We start from the raw sequence: 16,355 nt of genomic DNA on the forward strand, positions 1-16,355 counted from the left end.
AAAAAACAGAGCAAGTCTTGATACACACAGAGATTCACTTGGGGGTAAGACCCCATCAGCATTTGCAGGGACACAAAGAAATGAACAGCTCTGGCAGCTGACAAATCTGAGCTCTGGCTGCACTGACAGCAGATACTACTCCCAAGCCAGTGCTGAGACTAAAGCTGCCCGGGGCACCAGCAGGCAGGAGTTCTCAGGAGAATCACTCTGCTCTCCAGTGGAAAGCAGACACCCACCCAGATTTAATATTCCCCAGAGTTTAGGATTCCTTCACAGAATCTGAGGATGACATGGGGAACACAGCCCTCTGGAGGTGTCTAATCCAGCTCCAGGCTCAGAACAAGTCCAGCATCAAGGCTCTCAGGAGCTTACCCAGGGAGGTTTCCTGTCTCCAAGGCTGGCAGATTCCAAACCCTCTCAATTCAGTGTTGGATTGCTCTCAGGGTGAAAAAATTTCCTAACACCCTGCTGGAAATTCTTGTCAAAGGACCAGGAACTGCTCCTGAAGCTTTTGGGCTATCCAGAAACTCTCTGGACAACAGCTGAAAGGCCCACAGAGAGCTGGTTTGGTACAGGATAATAAATCAGGCACTTAAGCAGGGATATAACACTCTGATCTAGCTTTACTGTAGGGTTTCTATTGTCAATCCAATCTAAAAAATTCAGTCAGTCTACATAAATACAAAGGATTGGGAGAGAATTACTGGGTAAGGGACACAGCTATTAGAAATCCCATTCAGGGACTAGGCAAATGGCTGATGTTATTTTTCTGAGATTAAAAGCCAACTGTTACAATATAATGTTGTAAATGCCATTGCAAACAAAGCTTCTGCCTTAAATATTCAATTTCTCTTCTTTATTAAAGACCTGGCATCTGTCACAAAGTGCTGGACAGCTCTGACAAATCAGAATCTCCTTGATAACATGTTTGGGGGAAGGCTGGTTAAGCAAGAAGTAAATGTAAGAACTTACATTTTCCAGTAAATATTCCTGTTTCCTTTGATATGCATTCAGAGACACAGGCTGGCTCCTGAACCTGAGAAGAAAGTCAACAGGCACAAGGAACAGGTTCAGCATTACACTTACACTGACTTCTTATCAACTCTGATATTTGTACCTCTTTCTTTTTGTGTGTCAATCTCCCCTCTGCCTCCTCACCCAGGCTGTCCTGTAAATACTGGAAAACATGACCCAAAATGTAGAATATCAGGTGGGTTCTTAGAAAGCCAAGACTATTAGGGCAGGTTTCTTTGCTTAGTGCATATAGAAATGTGAAATGAGAGACTCCATGGTGTGAGCTACCTCTTCTCAAAGAGGCTGAAATCCTTAAATCACACTTATTTCCCTGCAGATTGCCATCAGCAAGTGATAATATGCTGTATTTGCAATATGTTGCAAATCTGTTGCAGAGACAAGGAGTCTGGAAGGAAGTCAAGACCAGAGAGTGCCACCACAATTTCTTCTCAAGAATTAAGAGGCAGAACAAACAAGCAAACTTGTCCAAAAGCTTGTGCTTGTGCTCTGGCAATGCTAATTAAAAATTGCCTATGCTATTCAGAAAAGTGAAGAAACAGATGACAAAATTTGCTGATCCCACTGGGGTAATCAGGGTAGTAAAGACAAAAATGGCAAAGGATTGCAGATAGAATTCACTTCACTAAGTGTGATAAAATGGTGAATTCTGTTCTCTGTGGACAAATGTGGAAAAATGTTATACACAGAGAAAACAAATCTAACTTCACATACACCAGTATTGGCTCCAAAATAAATAATAGTAGATTAGAATGCAATCTTGCCATTTTTATAAGTAGCTCTATAAAAACATCAGCTCAATCCTCATTAGTAGTCAAAAGGCCAAACAGGAAATTAGAAGTCCAGACTCTTTCTCTTTAATTCATCATTAGAAATAAACTTCCTGTCATCCACAATACATCAAATGGATCTACATCGTGCCTAAGAAAAATAAATAAAGATTTGTCAACACTTGTCTCCTACTGTTCCATTAGGTCCCTGCAATTTAACCACTGACCTCCAGGATGCCATGTGTTCCCAGACTGCAATATCCTTCATGTGGCAGCAAATGTCCCTGGGACAATCAAGGTAATTCAGGTGACACTGAACAAGAAATGGGCTCTGAAATAAACCCACAGAATCTACAAAATGGAAAATCCTTCCCACTGGGAGTACCTCTCTCACAAACCAGTTCTGTTCCTGAGAACAATTCTAAAACACCAGCCTGGGAATTAAAATTTGCAAATTTACTGAAAATCAAAACCCATGGACACAATACAAGGCATTGGGTTTACTGATTGCAAAACAATGCTCTCCCCAGCAGACCATAAACCATTTGTGCCAAGGAATGTAATCACCCCTTTTCTCCCTTTCTTATCTACTCAGATCCCTTCCTGGTGATTCCATTCCATTGATGCCAAATATATTTCCTTTCAGATATGGTCTCATTTTCTATTACTTTAACTACTTCTGCTAGTGGCCATTGTCCTACCTGTGTTCTTAGATTCTTATGGCTAAAACAAAACACCACCATAATAGAGGAGTTATTGGAAAAGCAATAAAAAGTAGAAAGTATTACCATGGTCTTACACCTGACCACACTGTCCAACACCCTCCCTGTGAGGAATAACAAAAGTAGGAGCAACCATTCTGGGAAAGATTTAGAAGACTAACACAGGGTATAAATCTCTTGAGTGGCTGGAAGAAGGGAGTGGGGAATAATTGTTTAGTGTCTTCCAACACAAAACCTAGAGAACATTAAATGAAGCTAGCAACAAACAGAAGGAGGTTCTTTGTGCCATGCAGGTTCAGCTGGGAAATTTGCCACAGAGCATTGTAAATTTTAAAAGTGCACGTGGGCTCAAAAGGCTGGTGGATGAATTAATGCAATAAAAATCTGTGGCAGGATATTAAGCACAGAGGTTAAGCTAAAAAGTCCTTGTGAGACACATTTCTAAGGGCTGAATGAGTGTTTCAGAGAAATACCACTCTGGGTTTGTGCTGTTCTTTCTCTCTAAGAAGCCACTTCTGGCCCCAGAGTTGAACCAAGAGCAGTGGCCACAGGTCTGATCTGCCATAAAACCAACATGTTAAGGATTCCTGAATTCATGGACAAGCAGATGGATAACAGTGAGAGAAAAGTAACACACTTCTGTAAGAGCTTTTGGAAAGTTTTAGTAAAACACACCATTTCATCTACTGAACGTGCAACAGGGAATAAAGGGGAATGATCAACAGCAGGGACTGCTCAAACTGGTCAATACTGGTCTGACAACGTTAGGCTGGGGAAGACAAATGTGCAGTGGATCTGTATCATTCTGGGAGCATAAACATGCCCCTACAGAAATCCTGGTGTACCAGCAAATACACAGTGACAGGGAGATCAATGGCTCAGTCACAACAGCTTTTGTTACTCCACTGCTGATCCAGCAGTTTCAGAGCTACACCAGGGGTGTGAAGGGCATGAGAGCTGAACAGCAAAATGAAAGGCACAGCTGTGTCTGAGCAAGGACCAGCCAGTCCAGGGCCATGGAAGAGTCCTGGTGAATGCTCACAATGAACACGTGATCAGGAAAGGAAAGCTCAGCTTCAGTGTGTCTTCATGAAATCCTGCCCTGCACAGGGCTCTGAGCAGTTTCAGATACTGCAAGCAAAGATGGGATCCAAATTACTGCAGAATTCCAAGGGTTAAAGCCACTGACTCGTGGTCTTAACAGTGAGGTCAAATTCCAAAGCCATTTGATCTCCTTTGGTCTTGTGAGCCACAAGAAAATGAGGACAAGACAGAAGGGGAAGGCTTGGCAGCCACACAAGGCTCATTAGGAGCCATACATCCCTGGGAAGATTTTGGCTGGAGCAGCTGGAATTTGGATTGATTCAGCTTTGGATCTCCTGACAGACTCACAAGGAAGAGTGTAAACCCTAGAAAAATAAAAGCTCACTGATGGAACAAAAGGTGCTCAGGAAAATTCTGAGAAAGTAGAAAATTTTATAGAAAACAGGTCAAAGACTGCCACACACCATCCTGACAAAATCCTGTGGGATCTTTGCTCAGACACTGGATTGTTGGGCTGGAATGGCATAAGGCAGGAGCTCAAGTGCTTGGAAATACAGCCTTCCTCCAAGGAGTGAAATACCTTCTGTGTGGACTAAAAAAGACACATTTTTATCCTGGAAATGCCCCCAAAGCTGTGACAATGCTAGTCAAAAACAGAAAAAAGAGGAAAAATTAGGGGAGGGTTGAGAGGAAGAGACCCTTTTCATTTAACATCCTTCATTTGTGGAGGAAGAAACCAGCAATATAAAAAATATGATAAAACCTTGGGTTTGGAGTGCCAGGGAGCACAGCCACTCATCATAGGAGTAACTTATGGGAAAAATCACTGACAGTGCAGAAACCTTCAGGAGTACCCAAATCATAAAGAACTGCCCCTAGTCTCTGTCCAAGTAAGTAAAGAAGTAAACTTATTAATTAATGAAAATTCAAAATTTGGAGGACCTTTAGGGCTTTTAAAAAAATAGCATAAAATATTGAGCTGGTGAAAAAATATCATTAAAATAGTCATAATTGTGTTAGCTCTTTTGCAGTTTTATTCCAGCTTGGAAATGTGTCTATTACTTCCATGTTTCAAGCAGACATTTATAGAGTTTTGAACACAGAGGCTCCCACCTGCTGATCCTCTGTTCTCAACCCTGCTTGTGTGAAAGGTCTCTCATCTCCCTGTCTGTCTGCAGTTGTTGGCCTCTTCAGCTCTTCCTCATATCTCAGGGAGCTGGAATCTCCCATTTCTCCATCATATGTCTCATCATAGCAGAAAATGGCTTCAAGAATATCATCATCAGTAGTGAACAATATGGTATCCCCAAAGTGCTCTGGAGCTGTAGGCAACACACAGAATTAAATGGAGAAATCATGGAAAAAGAATATAAAGAATGAGAAAAAATATTTTTGGTCCTTCTTTGCATTTAATTTGCAGCAGTGTTTAAAGATAATATATGGCTAATTGATTCTGTTAGTGTTTCACTCTCAAACTTATACTGCACCATGGAAAAACCTAGAGAATTCAGTCAGTTTTCAAATAAATAGAAAGAAAATGAGGGAAAAAAGCTTCCCAATCACCTTTTCCAAAAGACCATGTATGTGAAAACAAGCCAAAAGCTGCAACTTTGAAATTTCTAGTGCCTATCTGATGTGATTGAAACACAGACTTGTTGCTAAGACATAGTTAAAAATGGAAATTATCTCTGTATGCTGCTAAAATCCCCAGTATCAATGAAGAATGCATTACTGAGCTCTGCATTATGGTTTTGAATTAAACACCAGACAAAGCCTCAGATTGCTTTCAAGTGGAAAGTGATAACAAACAAGCTAAATGTATTTTGTTTGTATTATACTGCTGTTTCCACAAGGAAAATAAGAAATGATAGCCTACCTCCAGACAAGGTTCCCGAGGCTTTGGCAATCTCTCCTTTAAAGATGCATTGCTCATCCAACACCATGATGATGTCTTTCACACCTCGGAACGAGTGGATTCGAGATTTGTTGTAATTCCAGATCCTAATCATCGCTACCTGACAGGAATTCACAAAGTCAATAAAGACGAAGTGAGGTTTTCCAGGGGTGAATGGTGCCAGCCAGAGGTGCATATCATCCTGGGTCCGATTCACCCCATCTATCAGGTTGGTTACTACCCTGGGATCATTTCCATAAGCTGGTAAAATATTTATATCAGGGGGTTCAGCTGTTATTTTTGCAATCTGAACAGGCTCTCCTTTAGAACTGAAGACTTCAATTCCATTAAGGCCAACATAATGTCTGTCTCCCCACGTTGTTCGGATGTCTATCACCAAGTGCTGCCCACAAGGTAAAACAGGGATTTTAAAATCACTGCCATCCTGTATGTCCACAGAATTTTCTTCCTCTTGCCTCTTTGGGAGTGTCTGCAGTCCCTCTTTTCTCTGATATTCTCCAGGCCGGTTGATTTTCTGTTGATGGAGAAACTCATCAAAGATATCCCCTTGAAAATCCATGTTCGAGATCCGGCCACGGTGGGAATAATTGAATTTCACCAAGGAGTTCCAGGACTCCTGCAGAGTGTGCTCTTGCTCACTGCACCACTTCATTCTAGAGGTTGCTACGTCCTTGGTGGGAAAGTCTTCACCTAAAAACAACATTACAAAGGCATTTAATGTACAAACAGGACTGGGAGCAAACCACTCCAACACTGACTTTGCAGAATGATGCTGTGTCCCTCACTGTGAAATTCTCTGACAGCAGCACTTTTATTTTGCCTCTTGTTTCCCTTCCCCACTCAGACACAATCAACAAAATCACTTTTACCTATGGAGGAGCAGAACTCATGCCACGGTACAAACTGCAACTAAGTTTGAGGCTGTGAATTCTTGCCTCAGCCCTTAAAGAAATGGGGATTTTTGCCCAGTGATACCTATTGTGTGGCTGTCACAAGAGTTTAAAGCATCCCCCTGCATTTCTGCAGGTCTTTCATACATGGAAATGGCTGAACTGGTTCATGTGAAGCATTACAGAGAAAAGCTGGTTATTCCTCTCAAAACGAGCCACGGGTATATAGAGAAAAGTGGTGGGAAAAGGAGTAGATTCAGCAAGCAGGGAGGATGAGGTGAGCATTGCATTCAAGGCAAGGAATGTCCAAACATTTTTCCCACTTTCCAGCAAGTGTGAGAGGTAGAAGGAGGATAATGGCAAGATGGGATTCCAATGGGAATGCAGCGAGGACAACAAATCAGAGGGGCACAGTGGGAGCAAAGCATGTTCTCCTTGTGGCTGCACTGGGGAACTGCTTCATTTCCATCTCAAAACAATTAAGAACAGATAATAACCAAGATTTTCAATAAAGCAGTCACTCATGTATTTTCTGCAAATAAATGAAGAAAAGGAAGTGGAGTACTAAACAATTACAGGCCCGTGGGCCAGATTTTACTTCTGTACAGTGTCCTTGGGTGGATGCTAAAACAAATGGTTATCAAGAATAAATGCCAGTTGCTGTGAAATGCAAAATAAAGTTTTCCCAAAGGACTGCTCGATACTAACTTTTAACTGTGTTTTTGGAAATGCTGGCAAGAGGCAACGTTCCTAATTTATCCAAATAATCATTTACAGTGGGGACACGTGAGATAAAATTAAGAATTTTAAAGCAGATGGGAAACCACCTGGCAAAGGGTTGTTCTTCCAGAATGAAAGGCTGGAGACCAACCTGGCCACTCCTCCTTACACCAGAAGGAAAATGCAGACATGAAGGAAAGGTTCAGATTTCAGAGAACATGAGACATTTATAAGTCCCTTTCTTGTTCCACCACTCCCAGTACAGATACTCAAGAGATGGCTGATCCCCAACAATACATCCCAGAGCCTCACAATTCACCTGGACAACGTACTGTACATATATTTACTACTTGAAAATGTCAAAGCTTGGAAATTTCGGGATGAGCAGAGTACAGAAGAGTATTTAACATCCATTGACTTTCCAAACTTTGTTTGGGAGGGGTTTTCCCTTTTCTTTTCAAACATGAAAACATTCCTACAGTCCAGAGGTCACAATTCTGAAGCCCCTCTAGGGCACTGCAAGGGGAATTTAAGAGGTTTATGAGCTTTAAGGAGTGGTAACAGGAGAAGTGGAGCTCTGCTGCCCAAAAGCAGACACCAATGGCTGAAGGCTTACAGGGTGTGGCTTTTTTCTTTTAAGAATTTAAAAGGCGTTATTTATTAATGACACATCAAACATCCAACTCCCCTGTGGGTTCAGGAGTGTTTTGAACCATCGATTCAGCTTCTGATGGCAACATACACCACACAATTCCTCTAAAAACTTTAGTAAACTACATTTTGGGGCAAGACTACATAGAAAAAAATCACCTTTCTTCTCCCTCTTTTGTGTTAATATCTTTCTTTACTCCCTGCAGTTATAAACAGCAATCATATTTCCATGCTGCAATCACATGCTCCATCTCCCAAATCATTCTAAAAGCTCTCCTCTGTATCTGTTCCACTTGGTAATCAGCTTTCCTGAAAATGGATGATCAGAGCTGCAGTTTTCCAGCCCAGGTCTCACAAGTGCCTGTGCTGAGATATTGAGGTTTCCCAAGGACCCCAAGTGCCTCTGCTGATCCATGCTGGGAGTGCACTGCTCCCACCCCTGCTCACAGCAGCATTTCACTCCTCTGCTATCAGCCACTCAGCCATGATTCTTCTCTGCCTCGGTCATTTGCAATTGATGATTACTCAGCTTACAACTTAATTTTTGGTTATTGGTCCCCAGATGAGCCTGTAAGCATTCAACTGAATTGCATTCCATTGCTCCAGTCCTCAAGTTCATAGTTCTGTGCAGTTCTTCAATCTCCTTAACTCATAATAAACCAAATTATATGTTATTTGCAAATTTTATCAGCGTACTCCCACCATTTCCTTCACACATTAAACTGGTTATCAAAGAAAAAATTGATGTTTTTATAGCAACATTAACTCGAGCCAAGCCTGTACGTGCTGTTACTAATTCCTGTTGTTCTTGTGAGCCATTTAGTGACCAAAGCCACGCTGTGACATCCACAGGAGCCTCTGAGCCTTCCCTTTGTCCCACTCTCCACTGGGAACTGCCTTTCTCCCAGCCCCAGGACAATTAAAATCCAGCACTCTCAGGGAAACACTTAAAAGGTTTCCCTGTTGTTAAAGCTCTCTCAACTCCACTTTGAAGATGGCTTTACCCTGCACACACAGCAAAGAGAACAAAAGCTGCTGGGTGGCTGCAATTTCCCAGGGACTAAAACACATCAGGAGCTTTAGGCACCACAGGACAACCAGCTCTGAGCAAAATCAGAGGGCATTACATTGAAAATTATAACTCTCATCTTATAGTTTACATTGAAATTCCTAATTTATCTTCATTTCCACAACTGAGCAAAACTTTCCAAGGTGGGATTTATTTACAGTTTTCCCAAAGGGAAGGTTTTAATGTAACAGATACTGTAAAATGTGTGAAACAGTAAATGGGCTGCAGGGAGTGGGGTGGGCAGGTGGCACCTATTCCAGACTTCCCTATTCTTCTCTTCTTTGAGGTATAACTTCAGACACACTGATGAAACTGCTGTTTTCCCCACAGAGGGTCAGACAAGGAAAAATTCAGACATTCTAAGTTTAGAAAGAACCGTTTTCCTCACCTTTGTCTGAAAAAATCCCTGCAGTACGTGCTATAGAATTTGAACAGGCACTCCTTTTAGGTATATTTTCTGTCCCTTCTCACCCTTACTTTCATGTAAACACCCAAATTCAGTATACAGCAAGAGACATTTTCATGTGAATTGTTCTGATGTTTAATCACCCCTAAAATGTCAATTTTTAGTTTGGTAACATCTTATTCCAATTCTCTGGGTCTTGTTGTCCTTGCAGTATTAAACTCTTCATTTGAGACAAGATACTGAATGCTGAAGAATTACAGAATGCCAAGGAAGGGTCCAAAAACCAGGAGTCAGAGTGACATGGCTTGAAACTGCAAAAGGAAGACAAAAATATCTCCCAAGCAATGGCAAGTTGGGTGAAAGAGAGACAAAGTAGAACTTGAGGGTAAGAAATTCTACTTTTCTCTCATTTACACTTGTTAAAGACAAAAATATTATCTCATGCCCTGAAAATTTCATAGCCATGGATTGCCAGATGTTGGGATAGAGGGGAACTTGGGAAGTTGCACAGTTCTCCTACTGTTTCCTGGGGACAGACTGCTGGATCCTGCCAGAGGCACAACACAACTGCACACAGCTGGATCCTCCACCTCCAACAGGAGGTTTGGGGAAGGAGGACAAGGACAACCAACAGCACAGAGCAGACAACAGCTAAATTTATTAGAAAACTCTTCATAAATAAGCAAGATGTCTGAGGGGGAGGTTTGTAAAGTTATGAGTGGAGAAGAAAAATCAGGGTAGTTTTCCATTCACTCTGAATAAATACATTCAGCATATATTCTCACTGAGAAATACACAAAGCTACTACACAAATAAACTCTGCAAATTTGAGATGTAATCTTCTTTATCTTTCTGCAGATTTTAATTGATATTAGCAAACATTTGCTGTCTGCAAGACTGTCAATTTTTAGAATATAATTTACTGAAATTTAGTCTTCCAGATGCTCCAAATAAATTAAACACCCCTAAATCAGAATGTAAATTTTTTTGAAGAGTGTTTCATATCAGGTATACAACCAGGAGAGGGACTGAGTATTCTCATGAGGAAAATCACAAATAGAAAACTAATATCCCCTGTCTAAACTTCCAGGAATCTCAAGATGTCCCTTCCCACCTAAAATGAGTTTGTGCTTCTGCAAAATGGAGAACATGTCAGCACTCGTGCTAAGGCTGCTATTGTGACCTCTTACCTTTGAGAGCAGAATCATCCTCTCCCAGATTTGTAGTGTTTAATGCCAGCTTTTTACCAGACATGACACTTCTCCTTCCACTCATAGGGTACTGTAAATTGCAGCAGTTTTTGTTAGAAAGGTGGTCAAAAATGTCCAAGTCCACATCAGCATCCTTTCTGGTCAGTGTTTGTGATCTCCCATCTCCAGTTGCATTTCTACTATTGGGTCCTCCCAGTTCATGCCTCTGACATTTGACATCCTCATTTATCAGATCTGAGAAGTTTTTCATGATTTCATCTGGCTGTGTTTGAAATCTTGAGCTGAAATTCTGCTCTGTAGCAAGCCACGGAGGCTTCTGCTTACTGGGAGTAACTTGATTATTCTGTGTTACCTGGGCAGGTGACTGTAACCAAGAAGGAATTGCACCTGCAGAATCAGCCAGTTTTCTTCCTGTTAACTTTTCCATTTGCTCACTCAAACAAAGTTCATCATCAGACTGAATGTTCTCTGGAACTGCTGCTGCTGCCTCTTCTTTGGCATCTTTTATACAAACTTGAGATGGGAGCACTTTTAGATCATCCTCTAACTGAGACAAATTTTTCTTTGTAAAGCTGATTGAGTTCATCTGAGGCTCAAGAAGATTTTCTTCTGGCAAAGCTTTCCAGTTCAGTGAAGCACTGTTTGATTCTGAGCATTTAAAATGTAGGTCTGTTTTCTTGTCTGGGCCTGCAGATGCATTTCCTTCTTTCCTCTCAGCTGAGGCAGATGCTGAGGTATCCTGCTTGTGATCTCTAAGGTCAATTGTTGTGTTCTGGTCAGCAAGGAGATCTCCAGAGCCTCTCTCTAATTCACCATCAAATACAAGGTTCTCATCAACATACAACTTCACCTTCTTTGCTCCAACATCCAGGTCCTATAAAAATAAAGGTATGAAGATCTCAATCAAGATTTCAAGCATTAGATATCCCAGCTCTGGGACTCTGACATTTGAACACTCAGTCAATAGACAGATGAAAAGAATTAAACCCTGTGTCACTACGTGCTTTTGACTGCTTTTTAACCTAAAGTTGAAAAATATGACTCAAAATACTGTGAAATACATACGATTTTTTGAAAGGACTGAAAACCCTGCTAGACACTGCCATGAACCACTTTGTCTGACAAGGTTTGATTATTTAGAAAAGCTTGAGGGAAAAAAACCTAGATTAAGTACAATTATATTTAATCAGGATATAAATTCCAGGGGCACATTTTGTTTCAGCATCCCTAAGATTCACCACTTTCACCACATGTTCCACAATGAACAACCAGATCAAAGGCACCAGAGTTAAAAAGAGTTACAGAGTTACAGAATTGCAGAGCTAGAAAGTACAGCAAGGAAAAATCATCCAGTCCACCTCTTTTCACCGAAGAATGTAAAATAACATACACCATTGTGAAGAAATCTGGTTTCAACAGTTTTCAACTCATCTGCCTTGATAGCCTGTTCCAACACTTAACTGGCCTTTTAAACAGCAGGCCTTTATCTCAGACACAATTCTGCCACTCACAACTTTATCTCTATGTTCTCCTTCTCTGTGGCACTCAGCAACACCTGATTTTTTTATTCCGTTGAATTTAGAACTAGTGTTCTTTCTATTCTCTTCACCATTTCAATATAACCTTTTCTCCCTCCTGACAAAAATATCATTATCTTCAAAGAAAATATAGAAGATGAGACACAATCCATCTCCTTTCTGTTCTCTAACTTGTCCATCTCGTGGAGTCTTTCAGAGACTCTGTTCTTTCCTGTTTTTTGTGAAAACTAAGAAGCTTTTTGTGAAAGTAAGAAGTTTCAGTTCCACCCCTCTTGCTCATCTCCAGCCTGTCAGTTCTCCTTGAATATTGATTTAAATTTCCCCCTGCTCCCAGACTAAACCAGTCACTCCTGCCCTTCCAAGCACAAAACTCTCTGGTTCCTCACTCCTGAACACATGGTTTAAGCCTTTCAAGTTTTCATAACTTGCATCCTGTTGCCTCCCCAACAATAAGATCTCTGAGGCCAAACCATGCAACATGGACTGAGCCAGAGGAAAAGCAGAAGATACTGGCATGACAAGAAAGCTACAGGTGAGGGAGGGGAGTGAGGGCAGGAGTGCAGGACACATTCCTGACAGGAAAAAGATAACCTTCACTGAGTTCCCAGTGAATAGCTGTAAATCCAGTTTAATTGGCCATTATGGCCTGGAACTCCTGTAGGATCATAAAGTGCTGTATTTCTGTGCTGATGCAGTCAGCCATAAAACAGGATATTTTTTCCCCTTGAATGAGGACACTGCTAGATTGATCTAACTGGGGATCAAAACATTTCAATAATTACGTCTGTTGAAAATTACCTGCATGGCTTTGCCTGGAATTATGATGGGGAAGAAAAAGACTATCAGGATGTCCCAATAATGCTATTTTTAAAATTTCTGTATGTCTAAACTGCCAATGTCCTCCTTAAATGCTAGAGATATTGAATATTCAAATTGAATTTGGGATAACTGGAACGTTTCTCCATAATATTCCAGCTCTACTGCTATTAGGAATATCTAGCCCTTAGTTTTTTACCTGGAAACAGGCATAAACTGAAGGGGACCACAAAAATACAGACGTGCATTTGAAAAGTATTTGTCAATGTCATCTTTTTTAATTAAAATCAGCAACTCCTTAAGAACAACTTGTTTTGAAATGAATCCCACTGCACTCAGCAGCAGCAGCAGAGCAGGTCAGACAGACAGAGAAAACACTACAAAATGAGATAGTGGAGCTCGTTCTCCCCAAAAAAGGGCCACTCACTTCAAACTCGCTTATCAGTCAGTGAGAGACACTGTTCCCTGATGCTTTGGAATGTGTGGGACAGGTATTTTAGGAAGCAGGAAAGGTGTGTGAACTGTAGCAAGCTGAAGCAGGCAGGTATTTCTAGGATAACAGAGACTGGCCTGGGGCAAGCATCCCAACAGCTGAGAGCTCGAAGAGCTCATGAAAATCTGCACCAAAATCCTGAGCAGACTGAGCCTCAGGGAGGAAAAATCTGAACAGATCTGAGAGACTCCAAGAACAAACATATGCAGGCACAAGACTAAGAACTGCTCTTTTTCATTCCCTCCCACCCCTCTTCTGAGTTTCCAGTTGCTTAGTGATCTGTTCTGGTGGAAAAGATTGACAGTTTAGCTTCCCCAGTAACACTGCTCAGCTTCCTCAAGTGTGAGGAGGCTGGAAGAATCCCTTCCTCAGGAGTAATCCCACCCTGTAAACAAACACTCAATACTTCATCCAAGATTCTTACCTGGAAGAGTAATTAAAAGGGCACAATGTCTCAGAACAAGCAAGTAGGTATGAGCATTGTCAGAAGGAAAAAAGATTTTGTGAAAATAATTTTGGTTCCTTTTGATGTTCCTTCCCAGCTTGTACCCTCAGCCCTCCCAGGGTGTCTGCTGGGATAGTGCCTCCCAAGGAGAAAATAAGGATGGGTATTTCTGGCCATTTCTGTGATATTTGTGCACAAAGGACAGAGCTGAAAACCAGAGACACTTTTCTGAGAATTCCCCCTGCATAGAGGACCTGAAATTGCTTTTACCTGACTTTTTAGAAAAGAATGGAAAAGAAGGAGTAGAAAAGAAGTCAAGAACCAAAGAAAATTCTTCTACAAAACTGATTGCACTGGAAGAAAGCTGCTGCATCCTTACAGACAATATACCCCAAGAGAATGGACAGGAACACAGGCACAGAAGGAACAAACACACAGGCAACCACCTGAAGAAGAGAATTATTCAGCTGGAAAGAAACTAAGACCTTAATGCATTTAGGTATTGATTCCACTCCCACTTTTGTGAAGACATACAAGAGACATTAGACCAGATCTTTGAAAAAAGTTTTAATAGCACCAAGTAACCATGGAATTCCAAGGCTGTATCAAGTAGTTACAAAATGTCTGACTGATGCAGATAAAGGTGAAAACAACTGGCTGCCTTTACACTTGTTCCCTTCCTACAGAGCAAAAATCACCTCCTTTTTTGCAGGTCTCATCAGAAGTAAATAAAGGCAAAATGAAGCATCCTCTGAGACTTTCCTTGTAATTCAATGAATCAAGGAATCTATGACAATGATGTCATCTGACTTTTACAGCTTCCTTCAGACATATTTTTTCTCCTTCCAGGCTCAAGTTCTGAAATTCAAATATACAAAAGCACTGGGCTGACTTAATTTTTAGCCTATTTTTGGAAGCAGTACTTGGACAACTCTCACTTACGTGGTTTTTGAGAGAAAGAAGGCAGAGTGATTCCCAAAATCCACATAGAAATCAGGCTCTGCATTTACATTAGAAAATTGTTCATTCATTCTATTTTGGGGTTTTATACTTCTTAGACAAAACTTCCTCATGACAAATTACAGACTTAGGCAGAACTGCTTTGTATTATTCTTTCATCTTAAGGATAATGAGACATTTCGTCAGCAAGGGTAAACTGCTGCACTTCCACCAAAATCCATAGGATTATACTCCAAATGGATTTTACACATTAGCTCATAGCAGGTTATTAAAGAAGAAGAGCCTTAAACACAGACAAACATTTCTGTGTACTTCCTGCATTCTATTCAGTAGATTTGGTAACAAATCATACCATTACCTCCAAGAACAGCAGCCCTTTCCCACACTCTAATGATGATGGAACATCCTGTAGACCACATTTTAGTAAGAAAAGCTATTAAAATTCCAGGAAAAGAAATATTAATCATGTTGTAGTAAATTTGTTTTCAGCTGTCCCTTCCATGGCCATTTCTGTATGTATAAATTACCATATGTGCTTATATAAGAACATGGATGAGAGAAAAACCAGAGGGATAAAGCTTCTTATTTATAATCCAGGACAGCAAATCCTCTTTGATCCAGTACCTGAGATTTTTTTTTTCTTAACACTGCAGTGTACAAACAAGAATAATATCATGGTGACATTCAAGCACAGAGACAAGAGACCATCTGCCATCTGCCATGATATGTCTCTCTTGTAACAGTAGATTGCTGCTTTTATTATGAGCACACAGTAGTGGACTTTTTAATTGTCCCTGCCCAGGAAGGGGGGCTGGAACTGGATGATCTTTAAGGTCCTTCCAACCCAAACCATTTTATGATTCTCATTAAAGTGACAAACCCCAAACTGAGCAACAGTCAGCCTGTTTATAGACACAAGAAAAGACATATTTAAACACTTATTTATTTACACTGCGATTAAACAGCTGAAAGCCCTGAATATTGAGATGAACTTACCTTTGTATCTTTATTTCTCACCATTGTAAAGGATAAATGACAGGAAGTGCAAGCCTTTTATTAGGTCTTTAGCAATCTTTAATAGCTTTGAAAACAAATGCTCTTTGTGCCCATGAAAACATTACCACTACATTGTTACCACTTACAATTAAGACAAAAGCAAATTTCACAGCAGACAGGGACACCTCATAGCTCCTGCTTTATTACAGGAAATTGTATCTACTTTTATTTCATGCTTTTAGAAAGAAGATCACACTGAATTTCCCTAGGCAAGGCAAGAGCAAATATACAGAGGAGTTGAGAAAAGACTACTTACACTGGGAGCTGTTGTGTTGTAATTCCAAATCTTGATCTTGGATATACCAAAGTCACGTGAGCGGGTGGGATTGCGGATAACAAAGTAAAGTTGGACGGGTGGGTGGAAAGGGCACATCCAAAGGCAGCTGTCCTTGGGGAGCTAAAAACACGGACAAGCAGACTGTCACTAATGCTCCTTCTCCTGGAGCAGGGTGTTTTAATTAACTCCCCACCCCCCAGCAGAACAGGCAGCCATTAGAAAAGTAAACGTTTCATAAAATGTGCTACGCAAAGAGCAAAACCTCAGCCTCATTTCCCAAGAGTAAATCCCCCTCTCCTGCCTGCCAGACAGCTCCCAACAACCTGGCAATGAGCTAAAG

The 16,355-nt window shown here is 40.9% G+C and overlaps 1 protein-coding gene across 7 annotated transcripts in view; it reads right to left on the reverse strand.

The window, feature by feature from the left end:
- The window catches only part of KATNIP (katanin interacting protein), a 55,590-nt gene that overhangs the window by 18,411 nt on the left and 20,824 nt on the right, over positions 1-16,355 (reverse strand). For all 7 annotated transcript variants that reach the window (XM_088174529.1, XM_014890976.2, XM_014890973.2 and 4 more), the window contains 5 exons: positions 15,995-16,135; positions 10,410-11,304; positions 5,445-6,173; positions 4,682-4,890; positions 973-1,036 (listed from right to left, as the gene is read on the reverse strand). In XM_088174529.1, the coding sequence (XP_088030655.1) occupies positions 973-1,036; positions 4,682-4,890; positions 5,445-6,173; positions 10,410-11,304; positions 15,995-16,135 (2,038 nt within the window). The remainder of the gene's footprint in view (positions 1-972; positions 1,037-4,681; positions 4,891-5,444; positions 6,174-10,409; positions 11,305-15,994; positions 16,136-16,355) is intronic.

This window comes from Sturnus vulgaris, chromosome 16 (assembly GCF_052056855.1).
Source record: "Sturnus vulgaris isolate bStuVul1 chromosome 16, bStuVul1.hap1, whole genome shotgun sequence".
NCBI classification, from domain to species: domain Eukaryota; kingdom Metazoa; phylum Chordata; class Aves; order Passeriformes; family Sturnidae; genus Sturnus; species Sturnus vulgaris.